Source organism: Gekko japonicus, unplaced genomic scaffold, assembly GCF_001447785.1.
Source record: "Gekko japonicus isolate JY-2015 unplaced genomic scaffold, Gekko_japonicus_V1.1 scaffold109, whole genome shotgun sequence".
NCBI classification, from domain to species: domain Eukaryota; kingdom Metazoa; phylum Chordata; class Lepidosauria; order Squamata; family Gekkonidae; genus Gekko; species Gekko japonicus.
The window spans coordinates 43,928-66,560 of record NW_015164185.1 but is presented as its reverse complement, the minus strand read 5'-3'; the positions used below and the strand labels follow the sequence as shown (position 1 = coordinate 66,560).

The 22,633-nt window shown below is 42.2% G+C and overlaps 1 protein-coding gene across 1 annotated transcript; it reads left to right on the top strand.

Moving 5' to 3' along the window:
• Positions 1–10,250: 10,250 nt before the first annotated feature.
• Positions 10,251–17,735, top strand: SPCS3 (signal peptidase complex subunit 3). Its single transcript, XM_015408141.1, has 5 exons — positions 10,251–10,688; positions 11,842–11,915; positions 13,827–13,903; positions 14,723–14,838; positions 17,322–17,735. The coding sequence occupies exons 1-5, from the start codon at positions 10,546–10,548 to the stop codon at positions 17,452–17,454; spliced, it is 543 nt and encodes a 180-aa protein (XP_015263627.1). The 5' UTR covers positions 10,251–10,545; the 3' UTR covers positions 17,455–17,735.
• The last annotated feature ends 4,898 nt before the right edge of the window (positions 17,736–22,633 follow it).

The window sequence follows — 22,633 nt, the reverse complement described above, 5'->3', positions numbered from 1 at the left end:
AACCCAAGTGTTCGCATGCGCCGTTGGGTGCTTGTGCACACCTGTGGAGACTTGACCCAAAAAAAAAAAACTTTTCGCGACGGGACATGAGTGGGCGCCGGATGCCACGAGCTACCACCGGAAACGTGATCTGACGCCCGCCCTTGCCCCACGGTTTCCGGAAACTAGTACCTCGGAGGTACTAGTTTTTTACAGCGCATCTTTGGAGTGAAGCCTCGGGTTAGCCTCAGGAGCTCTACGCTTCCCAGATGTGGCGGTGAGATGGCGCCCGGAAAATCCATCTATCTTCCATCTCTCTAGCGTGCCTAATGCTCTGTGTGACCGGGGCCAGAGTCTCCAGTTTTGATAGATTTATTTGCTTCACCATGTTTTCCCCTGAAATTAAATCAAAACAAATGGTGACATAAGCTCAGCTTGTTATTCCTGTTTGGTCCTTGCAGCTGTTAAAACAGCTTCACTATGTTGTATGCTAATTTGCTGCACACTCTCTAGCTGTACGTATGGCGTAATTTCAATTTCACTGTATCTGAAGAAGTGTGCATGCACACAAAAGCTCATACCTTGAATAAAGCTTTGTTGGTTTTAAAGGTGCCATTGGACTCAAACTTTGTTCTATTGTTCTCAATCTGTGTATCTTAGTAGCCTTGAGTTTTTCATTTGTAAACAAAGGTAGGCTATAAATACGATAAGTAAATAACTACATAACTAAGCTATCATGCTAGTTTTCACAAGCAAGAACTATGTTTTCAGTCCTGCTTAAGAAAATTCCCTTGATTTGACAAAATCAAGTTCAAACTTGATTTGCTCTAGAACCCGCTTATTTGTGTCTTTTTGGTGGTCTATGGTATCCACAAAACTCCACTCCAACACCACATTTCAAACAAATCAACTTTCTTCCTGTCAGCTTTCTTCACTGTCCAATTTTCACACCCATACATAGTAATAGGGAGTATGAATTGACTTGGTCTTGGTTGCCAGCAGTGTTCCCTCTAAGCTGAGTTAGTGTGAGCTAGCTCACAGGTTCTTAGCCTCCAGCTCACACATTTTTGTCTTGGCTCAGGAAAGAGGGCTCCGGAGCAAACTAATGTATGCAGTAGCCAAGTTGCTTGCTCACAACTTTAATGCTAACAGCTCACAAAGTAGAATTTTTTGCTCACAAGGCTCTACAGCTTACGGGGAACATTGGTTGCCAGTGATACATCCATACCCATAAGAATCTTTTCTAGTTCCTTCATGGTTACCCTTCCCAGTCTCAGCCTCCTTCTGATTTCTCAGTTGCAGTCTCTCTTTTGGTTGATGATGGAGCCATAAAAAATGCCAACAAAAGGAAACAGACTGCAGCTGTCACTCATGGGCTGCTGAAGGCCTAAGAAAGAACCTGTGCTTTACAGAGCTTCTGCAACCTGTCAAGGTCCGGGTCACATATCCTCTGGAAGTCCATTACACAGCACAGTCTGAGGTGCAGAGAAAGCATGACCCCAAGCAGCTACAACTGACCGGAGCAGGCTGGGGACTACTAGCAGTGTCTGGCCCACAGCTGCCTTGTGGACATATATGGCAGGTGGCAGTCTTGCAGGTTGTAAATGGTTTGTTATGACTGTGAGTGCAGCTGAACACTACAGAAAGTAGAGGCCAAGAGTGAGGGAAAGCCAGGTACTACTCAGTTATAGTCCATACTTACAGCCATATACCATTGCTACCATTTGGTGGACATCTATGAAGGTAGTAGTACTTTTGTCCTGTTCTACTGTAGATGGAAGCTATTTTGTAGCTTGTTACACATCTGAAACATGATAATCTCGTGGATTATATTTGGTATATTGTTATCTGACACTGCACCGACCACAGGATGTTTACCCTTAGGAAAATGTATAATATGTTCCAAGCCAACGTTGCCAGTTTTGCTTAAATCCTCAAAGAAAAAGAGATGGCATATTCCATCGTGTCAAGATGTTTCACAAACTATGTCCTTATTATCTTGTCATGTGGCATTCAGCTGATCACCTATTTATTTCTAAAATTTTATAGTAGTTCTGTTTCTTTAAAGCAGGGCTGCTGACAGGCCTGGAGAAAAGTGTCTTGTTTCTTTAATAGAGGCTTAGTATGTGGAAATGGGCAGCTGAAGCTTTTCATGACTTGGAGGTAAGTCATCTCACCTGGCAAATAACATCCCATTAAAGGAACAGGATGTTGTTTTTCTCTGGATGGTTGGCAACCCTCCTGTAAAGGGAGCTCTTATTTCTGAATAAGCCCTGTGCTGCTTTCCTTTCTTTCTTTTTCTCCAGCATCAATAAGAGTCTTATTGACATGGAAGATTTTTTAAAAAGCCTCCTGACATGTGAACGTTCCACCTAAATCAGTTTGAGGGATGGATATACTTGCAGATAGCTTTGTACTCCATATAAACGACAAAAACCCAAATTAGCCTGGAGCACTGGAAGTACTTTCAGTCAAATATGTAGCCAAGACCATCTGAGTGCCCCCCTTGAACGAGGAGGAGCTTAGGAATTTGGGGGAGCTTGATAGCAGTTGTGTCTGAAAGTTTAGGAAACAGAGCTGTACGGGAAAGCTACTGTTTCCACAGACTATCCTTCCCTACTTCATTAGGTCGTTCCTTAGTCTCTGCTCTGCTCTCACATCCTGGTCTGGTGCTCTAAACTACTACACAATGCTGGTCCTCAGTGGATGCTGGCTATTCTGAGCAAAGTATTTGTTTTGCGAGGGAAGTTCTACCCACCTGGTCTGGTTAGTCTTCTGTATATACCTGTGACTCCCACTCCCATCCTCCAAAAAGAATACTGAACTGAACTTCAGTGCTTAACTTTTAAAGTCCCTCTAGTTGAAACAGGGTGACACACACTGCAGACACAGCGACAGTTTACTATGACATATTATACCCGACCCCCTTCCAGGAGTTCAGGATGGCATACCTAGGTTCTCCACCTCCCTTATCCTCACAACAAGGAAACTTAGGCTGAAAAAGTGACTGGCTCAACATCAGCCAGTGAGATTCATAGCTAAATAGGGATTTTAATCTAGTTCTCCTCACTGTTAGGTGTCATTAAGAGCAATGGTAAACAGGTCTATATAGAAGCCTACTCAGGTATATTCAGTTGGACTTACTCCCAGGAAAGTGTTCTTAGGATTGCACAGATTCCAATCAATACAGTATAGCTCTTAAAAAATGAAGCTACTATAGAAATTAATTCCCACGTGTGACAATTACTGTTTGTATTGCTCTGTCAAGTGTTCCAAATGTCTAACATATTTATTTAGAAAATTGATACCCCTACAATATATTACTACAACAGCCCTGTAAAGCCTGATCTCTAATTCTGGGAACTATAATATAGAAGATGGAAGTAGATGTGAGTAAAACCTCAAGCAGCTGGATAACAACTTGGGTAATAAAAGTAATAATATATTCATACTGACGTAACAGAAATGAAACTGTATAGAAAACAATGCTAATAAAAGTACAGAAGATAAAATCTCTGACTACGTAAAGACTAAGGATTAACAGTGAAACATTATGGTAAAGACATTTTTCCGCAGCATAAAACACTATTTTCCCCAGACATTTTATTCTAATCATTTACTGAAACAAAAATTGTATGCAGACACAGATGGCTGAATTTCAGTGGACAGCAATAAGGTGGTGCTTGCTACCAATACCCAACAACAGGGGGAAAGCAGTGTAAAATACAGGTTTAAGGAAGTACTTGATTGACAGTTCCATTTTCGTGCCATGATTCTTTCTACTTAGTGTGATAACAATGACAGCTGCTCATTGGAAAAGAGAGAGAAAAGCCAATGATTTTATTGTTAAGGTGATTTGGTAGCAATGAGCCCCTCCACCCCATGAAGGTACAAGTTCATGCTTTTTCAAAATAGGGGGAAATGTTCTATTTTTGAGGTTTAAGAACTGCATTGTAAAAACATTTCCTACAACTGAGAAGTTCCTACAACTGTTTGACAGATACTATGTCCATATTGTTATCCCCATTTTGTGCATTGGGGTGGAGGCCTGACAGCCCTATAATTTATTTGTTTTGAATATTTATAAGCCACCTAACAGCTGAAGTTCTTGAAGCACTTCGTGACAGTTAAAAGACTATTAAACTATAATTACAATCAAAGCTATCAGCAATTCTGTAATGTTCAAGCAGCAAAACAGCAGTTAAAAGATTAAAACAGCAGATTAGAATCACAGTTAAAAGTAGAAGCAATAAAACAGATAACACTAATTACTGCCAAAGATGTGAAGACAACTTCATTTGGCTCCTGAATTCAAAAGAACAGGCACCTAGCAAAGAAATGCATGGGAGGGAATACAGCCCTGTTGATAGTTGCGTATTTTAAGTTGGTAAGGATTGAGAGAGTGTTTTATGACAACTTTTCAATGTGGCCTGATATTGTGAATTGGGATGGGGGATGGGTTATAGCCACATTTCATGTAAGTACCAAGGTTGCTAGATGCTGATTACTTGAGCCAACCTTCTATTGTCTAGCTTTAATAACCATTAATAAAAATCCAATTTTTACTAAGTGTCACAGATCAAGGTCTTCAGTGGAATTCAACACACTAAACAAGAGATGATCAGGCGCAGGCAGACACAAGTAGTAGCAGGTAGAAATCTTTGGATTTGAGTAAGTGTCAGATCTAGATCATTTTAAATGGATCATCATGAATTCATGTGATTTTTACATTGAAAACAAAATAAAACCTCCGTAGATCATATCTTAGTCTATAGGCAGCACCACAAAAATCATGCATCCACTGCTTTGCGGCAATGCTTTGGCACAAAAATATAGTTCCAAAGCATAGATCTTCATGAATTTTGTGTTGAGTCACCCCAAACTCAGCATAAATTCACATATCATGCCCATAGCCAAGATTACACAGAAAGAAATTATGGCTTCACAGCCTCGTGGCATCACCACAGCATGGAAACATGATTCCGAAGAACGGATCGTCATGGATCTTAAAGATTTTTGTGTTGTGCCAGCCCAGACTCACCATCAAATCACATATCGTGTCCATAACCACAGACTGAACCACAGATATCATGTATCTATGTTGTGCTTTATGGCACCGTCCTGGTACAAAAGTGTGGTTCTGAAGTACAGATCCTCATGGATCCTCAGGATTTGTACTTTTAGTTATGCCAAATTCATTATCCAATCACATATCATGTCCATAGCCACACCTTGCAACACAAAAATGTGGTTTTGAAGCACAGATCATCTGGATTTTTGCACTGAGTCATCCCAGATTCACCATCAATCATGTATCATGTTCACAGGCACAAATTATACCACAAAAATCACAGCTCCACTATTTCAAGTGACTGCCACAGCGTAAAAACATGGTTCCTAGGCACGGATGGATCTCCCCAAACTCCCCATCACATCACATATCATGTCCATAGTCACAGCTTTGCACAACAAAACCCACATATCCACCAATTCTGTGGAGCCACCAAGGCACAAAAACTTAGTTCCAAAGCATGGACCCACATGAATCCTCAGGATTTTTGCATTGGGTCATCCCAAACTCATTATCAAATCACATATCATGTCTTTGGCCACAGATTAGACCATAAAAATGACCCACATCAAATGATATGAATTTATGAGGACTTGTGCTTTGGAACTATCTTTTTGTGCCCATGGTGGTCATGAAGGAACAGATGTGTGTTTTATTGTGCAGTTTGCAGCCATGAACATGATGTGTGATTGGATAGTGATTTTGGGCAACCCAATGTAAAAAATCTTGAGGATCCATAAGGATCTGCGCTTCGGAACCACAGTTTTGTGCTGTGGAGTCCCACAAAGCAGTGGTTCTGTGAGTTGATTATGAATTTGGGGTGACTCAAAGCAAAAATCATGTGGTTCCATGAGGATCCATGCCTTGGAAGTATGTTTTTGTGCCACTATGGTGCCACAAAATGGTGGATGCACGATTTTTATGGTGCTGCCTATAGACTAAGACATGATCTACAATATGATGGCCCTGCAGCCACCAGTCTCACCTTCAGGGTCACCAGAGCCCTTGGAATGCCAGAGAAGGTGGGCTTGGAGAGAGGCACAGAACTAATGGCATAGTGCATGGCTGGTAACTCAGCACCAGTTAAACTCTGCCTGTGAGTTTGAGTCACCACAGAATCAGGCTGACAGCCATATAGGCTGCTCAGCCTTTGATGAGTTGCACCTGTCCCTGGATGATTCAGCAGGATTTTCCTGATAGAAGCAGCCAGAAAAGGGTGAGACAGCAACTTGTTCAGTTTCTTGGTTACCTGTCTAAGCTTGCGCAAATGTTCAGGTGCCCTATTCAGAAGCAAGTTGTACTGTCATGTGTGGTGGGTCTGAATCATTGATAAGCCTAACACAGTCTCAGTAGTTTGTGCTGGTAGCTCATTTAAACAAGACACTCCTGGGTTCATGAGATTCACGCAGACCATTACAGAGGAACATGTGGTGGGCAGCAATGCTCCCTCCAAGCTATGGAGTCTTGTGAGCAAAAATTCTACTTAGTGAGCTACTGCCATTAAAGTTGTGAGCAAACAATTCAGCTCCTGCATAAATCAGTTTGCTTTGGAGCCATCCTTCCTGAGCTAAGACAAAAATGTGTGAGGCGGAGGCTAAAAAACTGTGAGCTAGCTCACGCTAACTCAGCTTAGAGGGAACACTGGTGGGCAGTTGCCCATCAGGTGCTAACTGGAGAATTCCTTGATGCAGGGGATGCACTGTGCATGTGCAGTTGGGGAGGGTCTTGAAAGATTTGCTATAAAACTCCATGGCGGTGACTTGATAGGAAGGTAGCTGGGACTTTTCTCCCCTCTTTGAGGTTGCATGTGCTGTGGTTGTAGAATATTTCTGGGTTTCACAAAATGTGGTAAATTGATGTTTTCAGTAGCTTTCAGGTGACTTTGTGGGGTGATTAATAAACAACACATTATTTTTCTCTCTCTGGTATATGGTAACCATATGAACTAAGCTTGAGCCATGGCAGTGCCATGAAAAGGCGGAGCCATGTTTTTTTGTGGTGCAATAGGTTACCATGGATGTTTTATGTGATTTGTTGATGACCCCATGTAAACTCATGGGGATCCATGCTTTGGATCCATGTTTTTGCACTGTGGTAGTGCCACGGAGCAATGGATTTGTGAATTTTGTGGTGCAATCTGTGGCTCTGGATGTGATAACTGATTAGATAACTGCATGATCTAACTTTAAAATCCTGGGGATCTATTAGGATCCATGCCTTGGATTCATATTTTTGTGCCATGGCAATGCCATGAAGGAGTGGATCCATGTTTTTTGTGGGCAGTCTGTGGGCATGGATATATGATTTGATGCTGATTTGGGGGTGACCAAAAGTACAAATCATGAGGATATGTATTTCAGAACCACAGTTTTGTGCTATGGTGATGCCACAAAGCAGTGGATCTGTAATTTTTGTCATGCAAGCTGTGGTTATGGATATGATACATGATTTGATAGTGAATTTGGGGAGATTCAATGAAAAACAATAAGAATCAATGCTCTGAAACTGTATTTTTGTACTCTGGTAGTGCCACATAGTGGTGGATGCATGATTTTTGTGGTGCAAGCTGTGGCCATATTTAATTGGATAATGAATTTGACATGACTAAATGTACAAATCCTGAAAATCCATGAGGATCTGTTTTGGAACATCTTTTGCACCATGGTGGTGCCATGAAGCAATGGATTTGTGATTTTTGCTGTGCAGTCTGTGGCCATGAACATGATATGTAGTTGGGTAGTGAGTTTAGGGCAGCCCAATGTAAAATGTAAAAACCTGAGTATCAATGAGGATCTGTGCTTCGAAAGCACAATTTTGCACTGTAGCAGCACCCTGAAGCAGTGGATCTGTGATTTTTTTGGTGTAATATGTGGCTATGGACAGGATGTGTGATTTTATGGTGTGTTTGGTGGGACTCAAAGCAAAAATCATGAGGATCCATGCTTTGGAACTACATTTTTGTATACTGTGGCACCACAAAATGATGGATGCATGATTTTTGTGGTGATATGGACTAAGACATGATCTACAATGGACAGTTCTCACAAAGGAGGGAAGGTTTTCGAAGTTCATGGCTGCAATTGGTTGATGGCAGATTACAAAGTTTAGGATTTCCCCCTGAATTTTTCAATCAAGTCAACTACCCTTCTGCGTGGAAGTTAATTAAATCTAATGTTTTATGCTTAGATAAATGGAGTACAAGTTGCCAAGCTTGATGGGTCTGTTCTTCCGACTCGGGAATCTTTGCCTTCTTACTGTAAATCTTTGATGGTCCCCAAATGTAGAGTATTGTTTTCCAAGGCAAGATTAAATGTTTTGCCTCTTGGAGAACATGTGGGCAGATTCCTAGGGACTCCTTTTTCAGAACGACTTTGTAATTGTAATTCAGGTGATTTGGATACAATTTGGCATTTTTTCACTGATTGCAGAAAATACAATATGGCTCGTGACAGATGGATCTCAGTGTATATTCAAAAATGGAGCCCTGTTAGTAATCAGGAATTTGTAGCTAATTTCTTAGCTGATACTGATCCAAATGTGACGTCGGCGGTGGCAAAGTTTTTATCTGTAACCCTGGGTGGTATTAAATGAACTGACTCTTTTAGGCAGTTAATATATACTTGGTAACCAAATTGCTTAATTTTGTGAAATTTTAACTGTAATTGTAATGTATTGTATGTATGTATGTTGTATTTTGTATTATACCCTGTCTATTTGCTTATGACTTATGGGTCTATGAGCAATAAAAATGGACAATGGACAAAGGAGGGAAGTAAGCAGAGGGGTCCCACAAGGATCGAGATTTGCAATAAGAGTGCAAAGATTTCCGAGTCGGAAGACCTAAATAATACAAAGATAAGTACTATTTACTTATAAATGATCTGGGCTGGGGTGAGTAGGCCAAGTTTGCAGATCGCACAAAACTATTCAGGATGGTGAAAACCAAGGCTAACCGTGAAGCGCTCCAGGAGGACCTCCACAAACTGGGTGAGTGCATGACAATGTGACAAATGAAGTTCACCATTGGTAAGTGTAAGGTGATGCACATTGAAACAAAAAATCCCAATTTCAAGTATAGGCTCATGGAGACTGAACTTGCTGAGACTGAGTGGGAAAAGATCTTGGGGTCATAGTGGATAGCTCAATGAAAGTGTCAACCCAGTGTGTTGCAGTGGTGAAAAAGGCAAACTGTATGTTAGGGATTATTAGGGAAGTGATTGAGAATAAAACCATCTATATAGTAATGTCCCTGTATAGATCTGTGGTGCGGCCACATTTGAAATACTGTGTACAATTCTGGTTACCATATCTCCAAAAAGGACATTTGCGGAGTTGGGAAAAGTACAAAGGAGGGCAACCAAAATGATTAGGGGGTTGGAGCACCCTCCCTACATAGAAAGGCTGAAGAGTCTGGGACTTTTCCATGTAGAAAAGAGATGACTAAGGAGGGATATGATGGAAGTTGATAAAATTATGATGGGGTGGAGAGAGTTGACAAAGTGAAATTTTTCTCCCAAAGGACCAGAACCCATGAGCATTCAATGAAGCTCATGGGCAGTAGGTTCAGGATGGACAAAAGGAAATGCCACTTTACAGTGAGTGATTAAAATGTGGAATTTGCTCCCAGAGTATGTAGTGGTGGCAACAGGAACAAACAGCTTTAAAGGGGGATTAAATAGATTAATGGAGGGTAAGATTATCAATGGCTACTTGCCATGGTGACTGAAGGGACTTCCACATTCCGAGACAGTAATCCTCTGAGAGCCAGCCCAAACCCACGGGTTTCCTAGGGCTGCACTGAATAGCTTGAAATCACTGCAGATTCACGGTGAAGTAAATAAAAGTAGTCTACAGATAAAAGTAAACAGAAGTATCGGGGGCACCTTAAAGACTACCGCGCTTTCATTCTAGCAGCAGCTTCCATGCTCTGTCACGGAATGCGAGAACGTTTTTTAAAGGAACGTTCTTCGTTATAAATGGGCCACAAACGTCTAGGCCAGAACAGACGCGCGTTAGTTGTCGCCACACAAAATACGGCTACAATGAAAGCCACCCTAACCGTCCTCGTCCTCTCTTCCACCGCCGCTCTGTGGGCTCGCCGCGCTTCACCTCCAGCGCCCGACGCTCCCCAGCCTCGCTCTGGATTTTCACGAGGCCTCCGAGCAGGCGGAGCTGGGAGGGGATACCCCGCCTATGGGCGGGCTGGGACGCTGGCGGGGCTCCTCCTTACGCGGGCCGCCTGGGCGGATTCGCTTCCCGGCGGCGGGTTCAGGCCTCCTCTCCCTCTCTCTCTCGCACCACGGCGGCGTTGGCGGCGGCTCCCCCTTTCCCTCCCTCTCCGTCGCGTCCCCAGAGCCACCCCGTCTCCCGCCGGGTCCCCCCGGCCTGCTTCCTCCTCCCCTCCTCCTCCTCCTCTTCGCGGAGCCGCGGCCTGGAGGGCGGAAGGAAGCGGGGCTGTGTCGCGTGTGCCGTGAGGCGTGAGGGCCGGCGGGGCCATGAACACCGTCCTGACCCGCGCCAACTCGCTCTTCGCCTTCTCGCTGAGCGTGATGGCGGCGCTGACCTTCGGCTGCTTCATCACCACCGCCTTCAAGGAGCGCAGCGTGCCCGTCAGCATCGCCGTCTCCCGGGTCATGCTGTGAGTGAGGCGGACTGGGCTGGGCTGGGGGGCCGTCGGGTCGCGCCTTCTCCAGCCGCTGCCGCACTGTTCGGAGCCCGGAGGGCTTCGGGGTCTCGCCCTTCCGACTGCCCCGCCGGCATGTGGCTGGAGAAGCCGGGTCGCTTGGGGGATGCCCCGGCGGCTCACTCCTTTGCTTCAAAGGGCATTAAAAAAAGAACCATCATAGGTGCCAGGTGGACATCGGTGGACATCATCTTTCATTCGCCCGTGTCGGGTGCCCTTTACTAGTTCAGAGGATCTCATAATAATGGCAATAACTAGCAGCTGGTCACGGCTTCTGCACAACACACTGAATTTTCACCCCTTCCAAATATTCTTGCGGGTCTTCTAGCTTTGACCTCTCTGCTGGAAGGAAAACCTTGTGCTTAAATCTGGTAGCCGTGTGTGTGTGCGTGTATCTAAAGAAGCTTTTCTAAATACCTTATTCTTTAAGTACTATGGGGTTTTTTTGTCTTTTAGACAGCACTCTCTTTTTTTAGATGGTGGTTTTCAGAACTGTAGACCTTGGCTTCCTGTTTGCTCATTTCCCCCTTCGCTGAGCCAATGAGCAAACAACACGAGCTCTCTGGTGCTGCTATAGTCTGCCCTCTGGCAGGCTCCCTTGCGCGTGCATGAGAAGGCGGCTGGGTTCCTGGGGCCGGCCTGCATCTGTTGGCTGTTGCTCTGGCAGGTGATTGCCGAGCTCATGTCGGTTGCGGTGAGGTTGAGAGCTACAGTGGGCTACCCCTGCAGTGTCTCCTCCCAGGGGCTATGTTAGCGTTATTCTTGGTAGTTCTACTGGTTTGAAGGAGATCATTTGTGGTTCTTGCATGCCGACTATTTCTCAGTAGGCTTTGATTTAACAAGTACCAGCCATGTGTGCTAAATGATGGACTTCAGAATTCACATAACATGCAATTAAAATGTGCTAAATCAGTTGCCTTTCCAGTGTAGATAAATTCATTGGCAATGCATGGAGAATTTGAATAATGTAATAATTTCTCACTGCGCCTTTCAGGTAAGACAGTCAACTAAACCATTTGCCAACTGTCACTGCATTGTGGTTGCAAGTGTAATCACTAGGTGTGATGATTTAGAATACTGAATTGTGTATTCTTTGTTTGTTTCTTAGAAAAAATGTAGAAGATTTCACTGGGCCTGGAGAAAGAAGTGACCTTGGAATCATTACTTTTGACATTACAGCTGATATCCTTTATAGCAAATGCACAGACTTTGGTAGAGCTTAAAAATAAATTATAATTGTGGGTTAAATCCAGCCAGTAGCAAACTTCTCCCCCCCCCCAGTAAACCCATCTTATACTCCCCCGCCACCTTATCCCACTCCCTACTGGAAAATTTTCATTCTCCTAAGTTTTGACATACTGCTGTGCAGCCAGATGATGTGCTGGATCTGTATTCAGGTCTCCTGTGCATCTAAAACAATGCTGATAGCCACAGATCACCCAGAATTAAAACAGGGCCATGGTACCTTTTGGAAAAATCATAGGTATCTATATGGTGTCTGTTAACCCTCAAGTGGCAGCTGACGACTTGGATTGGGCAGAGCAGCACAGAGGGCTCCCCCTCAGCATTCTGTAGGCACAGCCCCAGTTGGATTTAAGTTGCATTTTTTAAAGAAGTGGGAAGTCTGATCATGGATGGATCTTTTGGTGTTCTGACCAACTTGGCCCTGATGTACAAGAGGACAGGTAGCATAGGTTGGCTTCAGTCTGGCACTATACCATGCACCTCTGAATCCAGGCAGAGGATAGCACCATGAAATTGAAGGTAGGCATTCTCTCAAGCCTCCCTCACTTCATTGGCCTGCATAGACTGCATACATTCCCACAATGGAATAGGATTGGACTGCAAATAGATGCTTGGAATTCCCTTTGGGAAATGCAGACAATTGGGGAGGGGGTGGTACTTGGCTCAGTATGCCTGCCAGAACATTTGCACTAGCTTGGTAGCCAGTCCTGACTTTTTGTTTTGCATGAACTGCAGTGTGTCCCCTCCCTCAAGTTTTTAAACTCCCTTTTGTTTCAGTTGTGGCTTGCCATGCAGCACAGTGGACAGCTGTCTTGAGAAACAAATCTAAAGCACATGCCATTTGGCTTCTCATATGGGGTTCAATGTGTAAGAGTTTTGAAATTAGACCCAAACTACCAGTAGCAAGGCATAATTCCCTGCCCCACTGAGCCTTCCTGAAATGTGCATCCTAAAGGTTAAGAGACTCTGATAGAGTAGAAGGTGAAGTGGAAGTTTGTATTGGGTAGGGTTGCCAAATGGGCCCCGGGGGGGCGGGGAATGCCCCGCTTCGGAGGCCCCGATTTCGGCCCCGTCGGAATCGGGGCCCGGGGGAACCCCGCCCTCGAAGCTGCATCACCGGAGGTGATGGTTTCCCCCCCCCGACGAGCCCGGCCACGCCCCCAACGTCAGCAACGTCGCACGTCACTTCTGGTGATGTGCTGCTGGCGCGCGCGCCGTCACAACCTCCCGGACGCCGGCAAGGCTCCCCCGCTCCGAGGGGTGAGTCGATTTGGCAACCCTAGTATTGGGGGGGGGGATCAGCAGAGCCTCCCCCCATTTATGGAAGTACTATTCCGCTAACAGATGGTTTTCTTCTGGAGCAGTACCTCTGGGACTAATCCTTGAGTTCTGTTCTCAAAAATTCCAAATTCTCCAGTCATAATATCTAAATCCTGTAGATGGAATAACAGAGCCTGAATTATATAATAGTCACCTAGTTTGCTCGTTTTAAGCAATTTTGCACAACTGCTCAACTTGTGTTAGAGATCCCCCCCCCCAAAAAAAGAATGAGGAAGGTATTGGTACTCGTGAAAGGGTACAGGAGAAGTTTGAAGAAAGCAAAGAGGAGGTTTGCATGTTCTGTTTCTAGCAAAAACTGGTGTGTTTTCTCTGCAATCTAATTGTCATTTTTGGGAACAAATTCACCATCTTGACCTTTTTTAGTTCTCAGTGGTGTAAGTACTATTGTACCTCAGAGATGCGTAATATAGACCACTGTAAAGTAGTAAAGATTTTTTTTGTAAAGCTGAATTGTTGATCTGTGGTGGATGTTTGTTTTCAAAAGATTCTGTTCCTTAATTTCCCCACATCTGCATAGTATATTTGACTGGAATGTGAAACAGTTATTTCTATATTTATCAGCAGAATATTCAACCAAGAACAATGTAAGTATGCAATGAACTTAGTGTGACTAGAAAAGTCATACTGTCTTTACTGCTATTTCACAATGTAAGCACTAGGGTAGTTTTTAGTTCAGTCTAGAGCCTTGCTTAGGGCCTTTATAAGTTCAGTAAGCTTTTAATTTATTTTTTAAACAAGTGCCATCTCTTTTGTGTGCAACTCCATTATCAGTAAACAAACTGAAAAATACCCGTTCCTCATTGGGAATACTAAAAAGTAGCTTGTTTTACTGTAGGAAGTAAAGCATACAGGGTGCTGTTTGGAAAATGGCCCACAGTCATATTGTTCTATTAAGAAGAATTAATCAAATTATATTTCATTTGTAATTTTTACTTGGAAAGTGTCTCCACATTCTGAAAGTTTTGCTTTCAATGATAACTGTGGCCTTAAATGGTGTTCTGAGATCTTTTCCATAATGTTGTATCTGTAGAAAGGAAAAGCAGTTGAATTTTCAGCATTTTTTCTATATTGTAAAATCTATACAGCTTTCTAGTGGCTGCTTCAAACATTTATGTTGTCTTCTTAGTCAGATAATCAGCTGTGCTGGCTGACAGTTTTTAAGAATCAAGTTCAGTAAGTTTAGTCCTCCCCCTTAAGTATCTTGATGAACATTAGTGGGGCCACTCTTTTTTGTATGGAGATTTTAGCTGCCAGTGTTTAGTTTTATTAATCTTCTGTCACACAAACAAAAGTATACTCTTGCAATTCAACAAGAATTGACTGTTCACATTTTCAGCTTCCCAGAATTTCTATATCTCTCTCCCCCCTCCTTGATTTAACTTGCTGATTAATTTCAATTATAGGCTTTGAATCAAGTTGTCCTTTGGGACAAAATCATTTTGAGAGGCGATAATCCAAAGCTACTGTTGAAAGATATGAAATCAAAATACTTTTTCTTTGATGATGGTAATGGTCTCAAGTGAGTATATATTCATTCTTAACTTTGTTGCATTTGTGGCATGTCCTGTGCTAGACATGCAGGTACTCCAAAGTAGGGAGGGTGCATGCTTTTAAAAATGCATTGATTTTAGCATGTGGGTTGGAACAGCATAATATAAACGGGTAACAAATATTTTATCAGGAAAACATAATGTTACCAGCCTGCTGTCAACATCATGAATCCAGCAAAAGTATGTAGCTAATTGGACCTAGTATGTACAAAAGCAGAGTTATTTAGGGAGTTTTTGTCTTGCCAGCCATAAGAATGTTCATAAAAAGAAGACTAATAATAGCATAAGAGAAGGGTAGTGGAATGGGGACTTCAGTGGTTATAGTGTGATGGCATGTGTAGACAGGAAGACACTGATGGAAACTGAAAGAGGAGAGTAATATGATGCTCTGTGGTGGGGGAGAGAAAGAGCAGAGGAGTGGCACATAGTGAATCTCAATAAACATCATCTCAAAAATTATATTCAGAATAAAACCATTAAATAGGCAATTAATACAGTAATACAGATAATAGCTAACCACAGATGTACAGGCAGCCGTATTCCACTGTAACAATAGCCATAAAACACATGCCAAATTGCCTCCCTCAGTGGGAATGCACAGGTAAGCAAACGCAGTGCAACTTCTACATTTTCCAAAAGCAAATATAAACGAATTGACAATAGTTTCCATCAGCAAAGGGGTAAGGGATAACTTGTTATCCCATTCCCATTTGTTAGCGGTGTGCCTTCTTGCTATGTTCCACTGCAGAAATTACCTTTCCCAATGAGTGCATAGAATATGTCGTGTTCTTCAGCCTAGCCACAGCTGTGTCTCCATGTTCAGCTTCCATAGGGAGGGGCATGAAAAGGGAAGGGGCAAAGCCAAACAGGTTAGAGTAGTGTCCACAGAGTCCAGCAGGAGGCAGACAAGGAGTTCAAATCATGGTGTGTGTGTCTAGAATACAAAGCATGCTTTGGGACTGTGGTTTGGCTTTGCATCTGTGCTAGAGAGTCTTGGTCTCAACTTTGTATGTACTTTATTAAAAACCTAAAGTTAATGATGCATGTACCCAAGCAACTGAGACTGGCTTGCAATGTGGAACTGGAGGCATGGTAGTTTTGAAATTAGCATGGAAGTTCTGGTTACTTGCTGTGAGTTTGTGCTTGCTGTTAAAATATGGAAAGGGCACAGGTTCATGCACATTCTCCTTCCTGTGCACAGCAAAAGATGAGATATGGGGTGCTTTCACACACTAAATGATGCCCTTTCAGTGCACTTTTTACTGTGTTAAATGACAACATCCACTTGCAAATGGTCACTGAAATGGATTGAAACGGCATTATTTAGCTTGTGTGAAAGTGCACAGGGTAAAGGGCCACAATTTAGGAGCAGTTCACATAACAAATAGTTACTACATAACAGTATCAACTAACTTGCAAGTAGTTTCATTGTATAAAAAGTCCATCACAAGTAAAACCTTATTACCTGATAGATGGAACTCCTAAGTTTGATAAGCCTACCAGTTGATACCACATTAGTTCTTATTGTGCAGATGGTATTCTGAATATCAGTACAGTTTTCACACAGTGCTGCAGCGAAAATTGCTAGGCCATGTTAGCTCAGTAGTCCTTGACCACGTGTAAACTGCTTAAGTATTGTGGCTTTCTCCCCAAGGAAGAGCCCTGGCAGCTGTGGGTGTGGGTGTGTGTGGGTGTGGGTGTCCGGAGATCTGATGATCCTCCTGTGACACAAGTCAATACTTGAGGGGAGACGAATAGGGGAACGGTGTCTGAATTTGATTCTGAGCAACAAAATGTTGGGAGCATTATACATTTCTCCAGATTCCAGTAGATGGAACAAAGTATTCAAGGAAGATGCCTTTTCACCATTTCGTGCTGTAAATCTGGAAGCAGAAGTGATATAATTTACAGGAAGTAAAGTGTGCTGTAATCCTATCAACATCAATTGATAGTGTTTGAAACAACTCACTTTGTTACAGAAAATAAGCACACCTTTCTCTAAAGATAACCCCTTTAGAATTTGAAATCCTTTTTTAAAAAAAAGATGCAGAGTACTATGAACATTGTAATGGCTTCTTGATAACACTGGGCACTTGCACAGAGCTCATGGAGATAGGTCTAGCTGGGTAGCCGTGTTAGTCTGTCTGTAGCAGTAGGTCAAGATGGGTAGCCACGTTAGTCTGTCTGTAGCAGCAGAAAAGAGCTAGAGTCCAGTAGCTCCTTAAAGACTAACAAAATTTGTGGTAGGTATTGAGCTTTCATGCTTTGTTAGTCTTAAGGTGCTACTGGACTCTTTAACTGTTTTCTAGAGCTCATGGAGTGTACTGTAGATCATATTAATGAAATATAATGTCAACATGCCTGATACTTCTAACATATATGAGGGTGTTTCTTGTATTGTGTACTACTAGGGTATGCAAGTGTTTCTGCTAATGCTTTGTTCCAATTTCAGGGGCAACAGAAACGTCACTTTGACTCTCTCATGGAATGTCGTACCAAACGCGGGCATCCTACCTCTTGTGACAGGAGCAGGACATGTATCTGTTCCATTTCCAGATGCTTACAAAACAGCAAAAAGCTATTAAATTATTATGCTGAACCTTGAGTAACATATTTTTATACTTGTACATTATAAATTTTATCACTTTCGTCTCCCGCCCACTGCAATTCAAAGGTACTTTACTTGATTTCTTTAGGTTTAGCTGAAAGGGAAGGAAAAGAGTTTCTTGGGCTTGTTTTTAATTTTAAATAAAACAAAAAACAGATTTCAAGGAAAAGTCATCAGTTGTTTAAATTTGGGGGAAAGATTTTTTTTTTTTTTAGTTGGATATCAGGTCAGAAAATACCTTTCTTATAAATAAACTTTTTGAAACCAGAAAACAGTTTTGTTTACTTTAAGTGTATTGAGAGTTCCTAATTTTTTTCAGTTTCCTCTCCCAATGACTGTGAGTAGAAAACATCAATCTACAGATTTTCGAACTAATGCTTTGGAATCCAATATAAACCTTTTTATCAATGATTCTGGAGCAGGAAGGATTTTGTGCTGCTGAAATCTGGCGTGAAAAGGTATTATAAAAGTGGTATGGAGCGTGAACTACACCTTGCTAAAGCAATGCTGCATACTTTGTTTTCAAAAGACCATTCAAAACTGAAATGTTTTTAAAAATACAAATATAATTAATAGGCACATTTAAACAATGGAGTGGTAATAGTGTTTTGATCCCAGACCTAATTTTATTTTGCTTTGCAGTCTGTCTTGCCCCAAGAGCTCAAAGAAAGTAATGCTTTGAGCATCTGCTTTTAAAATGAACTTCGTCCAATTTTTTTAAATTACTTGTTTAAAAAATTGCATCTTCCTCTTGGCCTTTTCACAGAATAACCAGAATTCATCTGTCCAACCATTACCCTTTCTAGCAATATTCTCTCCCATTGTGGGTCTCCCCACTGAATTTCCTGTTCCTTCTCACTGATCCCTTCTCACTTGCTCCCCGAATAGCAGAAGAGGTAGACAGAGACAGGGATTAGGACTGTAAACCCCCTCTGCTTTCCACCTTCAGGGCAGTATGCTTTCAACAGGAATGCAGACTAGAATATTCTACAACTGCTGACAGGATTGAGAGTGTGTAGCTTTTACAGCAAAGGAAACTGCAGTCCTGCTGGTCTAGGGAAAACTTTCCAATTGCTTGCAATATTTTCCTGGTTTTGTTTTTGAATTTGTTCTTTTCCAGTGGATCCAGCTAGCTTTTTCACTGAATCTCATCCACTCCTTTCTGTAGCCCCAATTCCACATGGTACTTTTATCCATGTGGGTCCCATGATCCCTACCATAGCTTTTTTAGTGGTCAAAGGAGAACACATCCTCTCTTTCTCAACAGTGGGAAAGGTGGTTAGTTACCAGCCACTGTTTAGCTACAGTATGGAGATAATCCCAAATCTGGCAGCAGTTCCACTTGTTATTATGGTGTTTAAAATAATCCTCTCCATTCTCTAGGCACAGAATTTCACAGTGTCACTAGATTATAAAAATGTGAAAATAAAACCTTACAGTAGGTTGGACCTGGGAATAATGTTTGTTGGAACACGTAAAGCATGCTTAGTTTCTGCAGCAAGTTGGGAGGCCAAGCATCAGTTCAAACCATAGGATTTCCCTTGAAAAATGGGCTGATGGCCCACCAAAACTGGGTGAGGTGGAGTTGTGTCAGTGGATTGAACCTCTAAAGGTCTCTGGTTTCTTTTTCTGAATCCTAAAGAGGGGTTCAAAAATAGTTTGCTGAACAACCAGTGCAACAAGATTAATTACTGACAGTGGAGCTTTCTACAACAAGGAGAGTACAAATTGTTAAAACTTCTAGAAATGTATGTATTTTGAATAAAGCGGATGACTGTGATAGGCCAAAATGAACTTGATAACTAAGATGAAAAGAAGAGGTTACAAGGCCCTGGATTCAAAGACTCTTCCATCAAGTTACGGAAGAAAATGCATGAAGATTGTGCTTAGCAGGAAGAGGCTTTTGGACCCAACAAATATGAGCAGAGTAGATAATTCATATAGACTGTGCTGACAAGGCCAAAAAAGCAGAACATAACATAGCTTGTTACTGAATTAATGGTGTATTCCTTTCACATGGACTCCTCTAGTAGCCAGTGAGTGCATTCAGATTTCCTTTTAATGTCCCAAAATGCAAATTAGAATATTAGAGGTTAAACTGCCAAACCTCAAGCTTGGTTTTTATTTATTGGACTGTCCCTAAAATCTGCAGTAGGTAAACCATTTCCCCCTGAATGATTAACAAGCCTAATGATAACTTTCTGGCATCACAGCACCTGTACCTGTGTCTGGTTCTACACATGGGTATCGGTCTATCTGGGAGCATAGGTCAACTATTGCATTCTCTTGCATGACCACTGCATCAAGTACAGAGTGAGAATCATTGAATCTTTTTAAGAGGGTATGGTTTTAGCAACCAAATGATGCAAGATCTTCAAGTGTGAATCATCTTAATAGGGACCGTTGTTTTGAAGCAAAAAGCCAAATGGCAAGCGCAAGAATTACTTTAAAACCCCACAATTGCTAACAAAACTACCCTGCTTGAAAATAGGGGGGAGAACAGCTTCTGACCGATTCATTTAGGAGGTAAAGTCTACTGTATTTTCCTTTTGTTTCTGTACTTTAAAGGTTTTCTTAACATGTAGTGAAGCAGGTCAAGGTAAAGTTCTACTGTATTTTCCTTTTGTTTCTGTACTTTAAAGGTTTTCTTAACGTAGTGAAGCAGGTCAAGGGATTCAGTCTTTTTTAATACTGAAGGACGCTTGTGGAAACGTTTCCTTTTGTTTGCATCCATAGTCACTGAGGGCTCCTGATATTTTGTTTTGTTTCCGGAAGGAGCTAGAAGTAGCAAAACCATAGAGCCCCAGGTTTTAAGTAAGGTTGCCAACAGCCTGTGGGAAAAGTGTCTTGCACCTTTATTTGAGGTTTCATAGGCTGTTAGTCACTATGTGATGTTACTTACCTCCATGCCAGGAGAAGCTTCCAACTGCCCATATTTGTACACTGACTGTCTATTAAGCCTCTTTCCTCTAGGCTGTTTGCAACCCTAGTTTTAAGTCGATACATAACTGCACCTGCTAATGTGACTGTAAACATGTCCCTGTTTCCTGAGGGGTGTTTTCATTATTTTAGGCTGTTACCTGCAATCTTATATTCAAGTAGTGGAGATGTTGGCAGAGCAGAAATTGACCCGTGGTCATACACAATTGCACCAACTGATTACAGGTTTAAAATCTGGGTGAAGGTCAAGTGGGGTTGATTGGATGGCAAGAAAAATCCAACTAATGGTTTCAAAACACTGGTCAACGCTGCTGATCAAGACTTTGCTAGGTATTGGCTTTTGCTAGGTATTTTGAATATGTGATTGTTGCACAGGGCTATTCAGTCACAAAGCTGCCTGCTTTCATAGACCAAAGGTGTGAAGATGGGTGGTGTTTATGAGCATAGAAGACCCCTGACACATTCCATAGCTGAGTGCAAATTGGGTCTACGTGGGAGAGAGGGCAGTGGCCTGTTTTAAGTGGCAGGTTTTCATGGTGAGAGGTTTTCATGGTGAGTAGTCTAAACCTCATACATTGATGTTTGCTGGAAAAATGAATTTGGGCAGCAATGAGCTCTGATCAAATGATTCTTGTAGCTTCCTTGAACTGCTTAGAATGCAAGCATTCATTTAAGAAAATTTAATAATGAGATATATTATTTAGGTATAACTTTTGAAAATAGGTAGCCAGTTTGTACTGCAATTTTAGATTTATCATTTCTATTTTTTTTTACAAACATGACCACAGTCTGAAGGCTAGTTACCTTCCTTCATTCATGAGGAGAGGAGGCTGTGAGCAATTTTTCCTGGTGCAGCCCACACATCTCTCCCACTGATTAAAATAAGACTAGGAACTCATTTCAGTCTCATGATTTTACAGTTTATCTCACTCCACTGGCAGGCTGAGGCCTCCTTAGATAATAGCCCTCATAAATTGTGCAGAATTTGGTCTCTGCTGTTTGATTACCCTGCTTGAGTCCTCTACTTGTGCTTCTCAGTTGATGCATAAATGAAAATAATATATTCACAAAAAGGGGAAAGGCAGGTAACTTTTCCCTACTTTCTTCCATTAATGGAGGCTTCTTTTAGTGTTCAGAAACAGATGTCCAGTGGCACCTTAAAGATTGTGACACACCTTTCTCACACAGAGTGCCTACCACCCGCCACGACCTCTCACAGGTTCAGGGCTACAGATAGGTCACTTGCTTTCTTGCGTCTTTTAAAATATGGAGAAAGCCATGGCCATTTCACATCCCTGATCCTCTCACATTGCCAGACAGCATAGCCCAGCCTCCTTTAATAATTGGGGACTCAAATATTGTTTTCATACACATGCTGCAAGCATTCATGTTCTAAAATAGATATAGACCCAAGATATTTGCTTGTATGTTTCTTTCCCTTAGACAAGCAGCCCATAGGTTAAACAGACAAGGAGTTAGTATTTATGATTTGAACATAACATTGAAGAAAAGTCAGAGGTTACAAAGTTGTTATTTTTTTTTTTCAATTGAACTTTTCCTATCCCAGCCTTTGGGATCCTTTGTTACAAATTGACTGTTTTCAGTCAGGTTTAAGCTGCTGTTCTCCACAGCTTCACTCAGCTTCACCCCCTCTCAATTCCCTAACTGCTGTCTTCAACTGTCTCTCGCCAACATTCTGTCATTTCCCATTGGCCATTCTTAGGGAGAGGTGGAACCTAAGCTGTCTGTCACAAAGACTAACAACATTCATTTTAGTGTGAGTGTACGCAAGTCTGACCTCACTTCTTCAGGTGCTATGATAGCACCTGATTTTCTGACTCTCAAAATCTCATGCTGAAATAAATTTTGCTAGTCTTTTAAGGTGCCACTGGACTTCTGTTTTATTTGCAGCTACCCCTCTGCAATTCTCTCAGTGTTAGCACTTAGTCTGCAATTGTTACAAGTTATCACTTGGTGACCTCCATAAACTGTGAAAAAGAGAAACTCATCTCTCCTGACCTTCGACGGGGTGCCTTTGGTGCCACTGCAGAGGGTTAGGAGTTTGCGGGTGCTCCTGGACTCCTCTTTAAAGATGGAGGTCCAGGTGGCAGCCACTGTCAAGTCAGCCTTCTATCATCTTTGGCTGGCGCAACAGTTGGTTCTCTAGCTGGATCGTGATGACCTGGCCACAGTGATCCATGCGACAGTCACTTCGA

Excerpts from the sequence above, each read along its gene's own strand:
- SPCS3 (XM_015408141.1), top strand. The coding sequence starts at position 10,546 with ATGAACACCGTCCTGACCCGCGCCAACTCGCTCTTCGCCTTCTCGCTG. Across the intron at positions 11,916-13,826 it reads TACTTTTGACATTACAGCTG|ATCTGCATAGTATATTTGAC; the intron begins ATATCCTTTATA and ends TAATTTCCCCAC. Across the intron at positions 14,839-17,321 it reads GATGATGGTAATGGTCTCAA|GGGCAACAGAAACGTCACTT; the intron begins GTGAGTATATAT and ends TTCCAATTTCAG.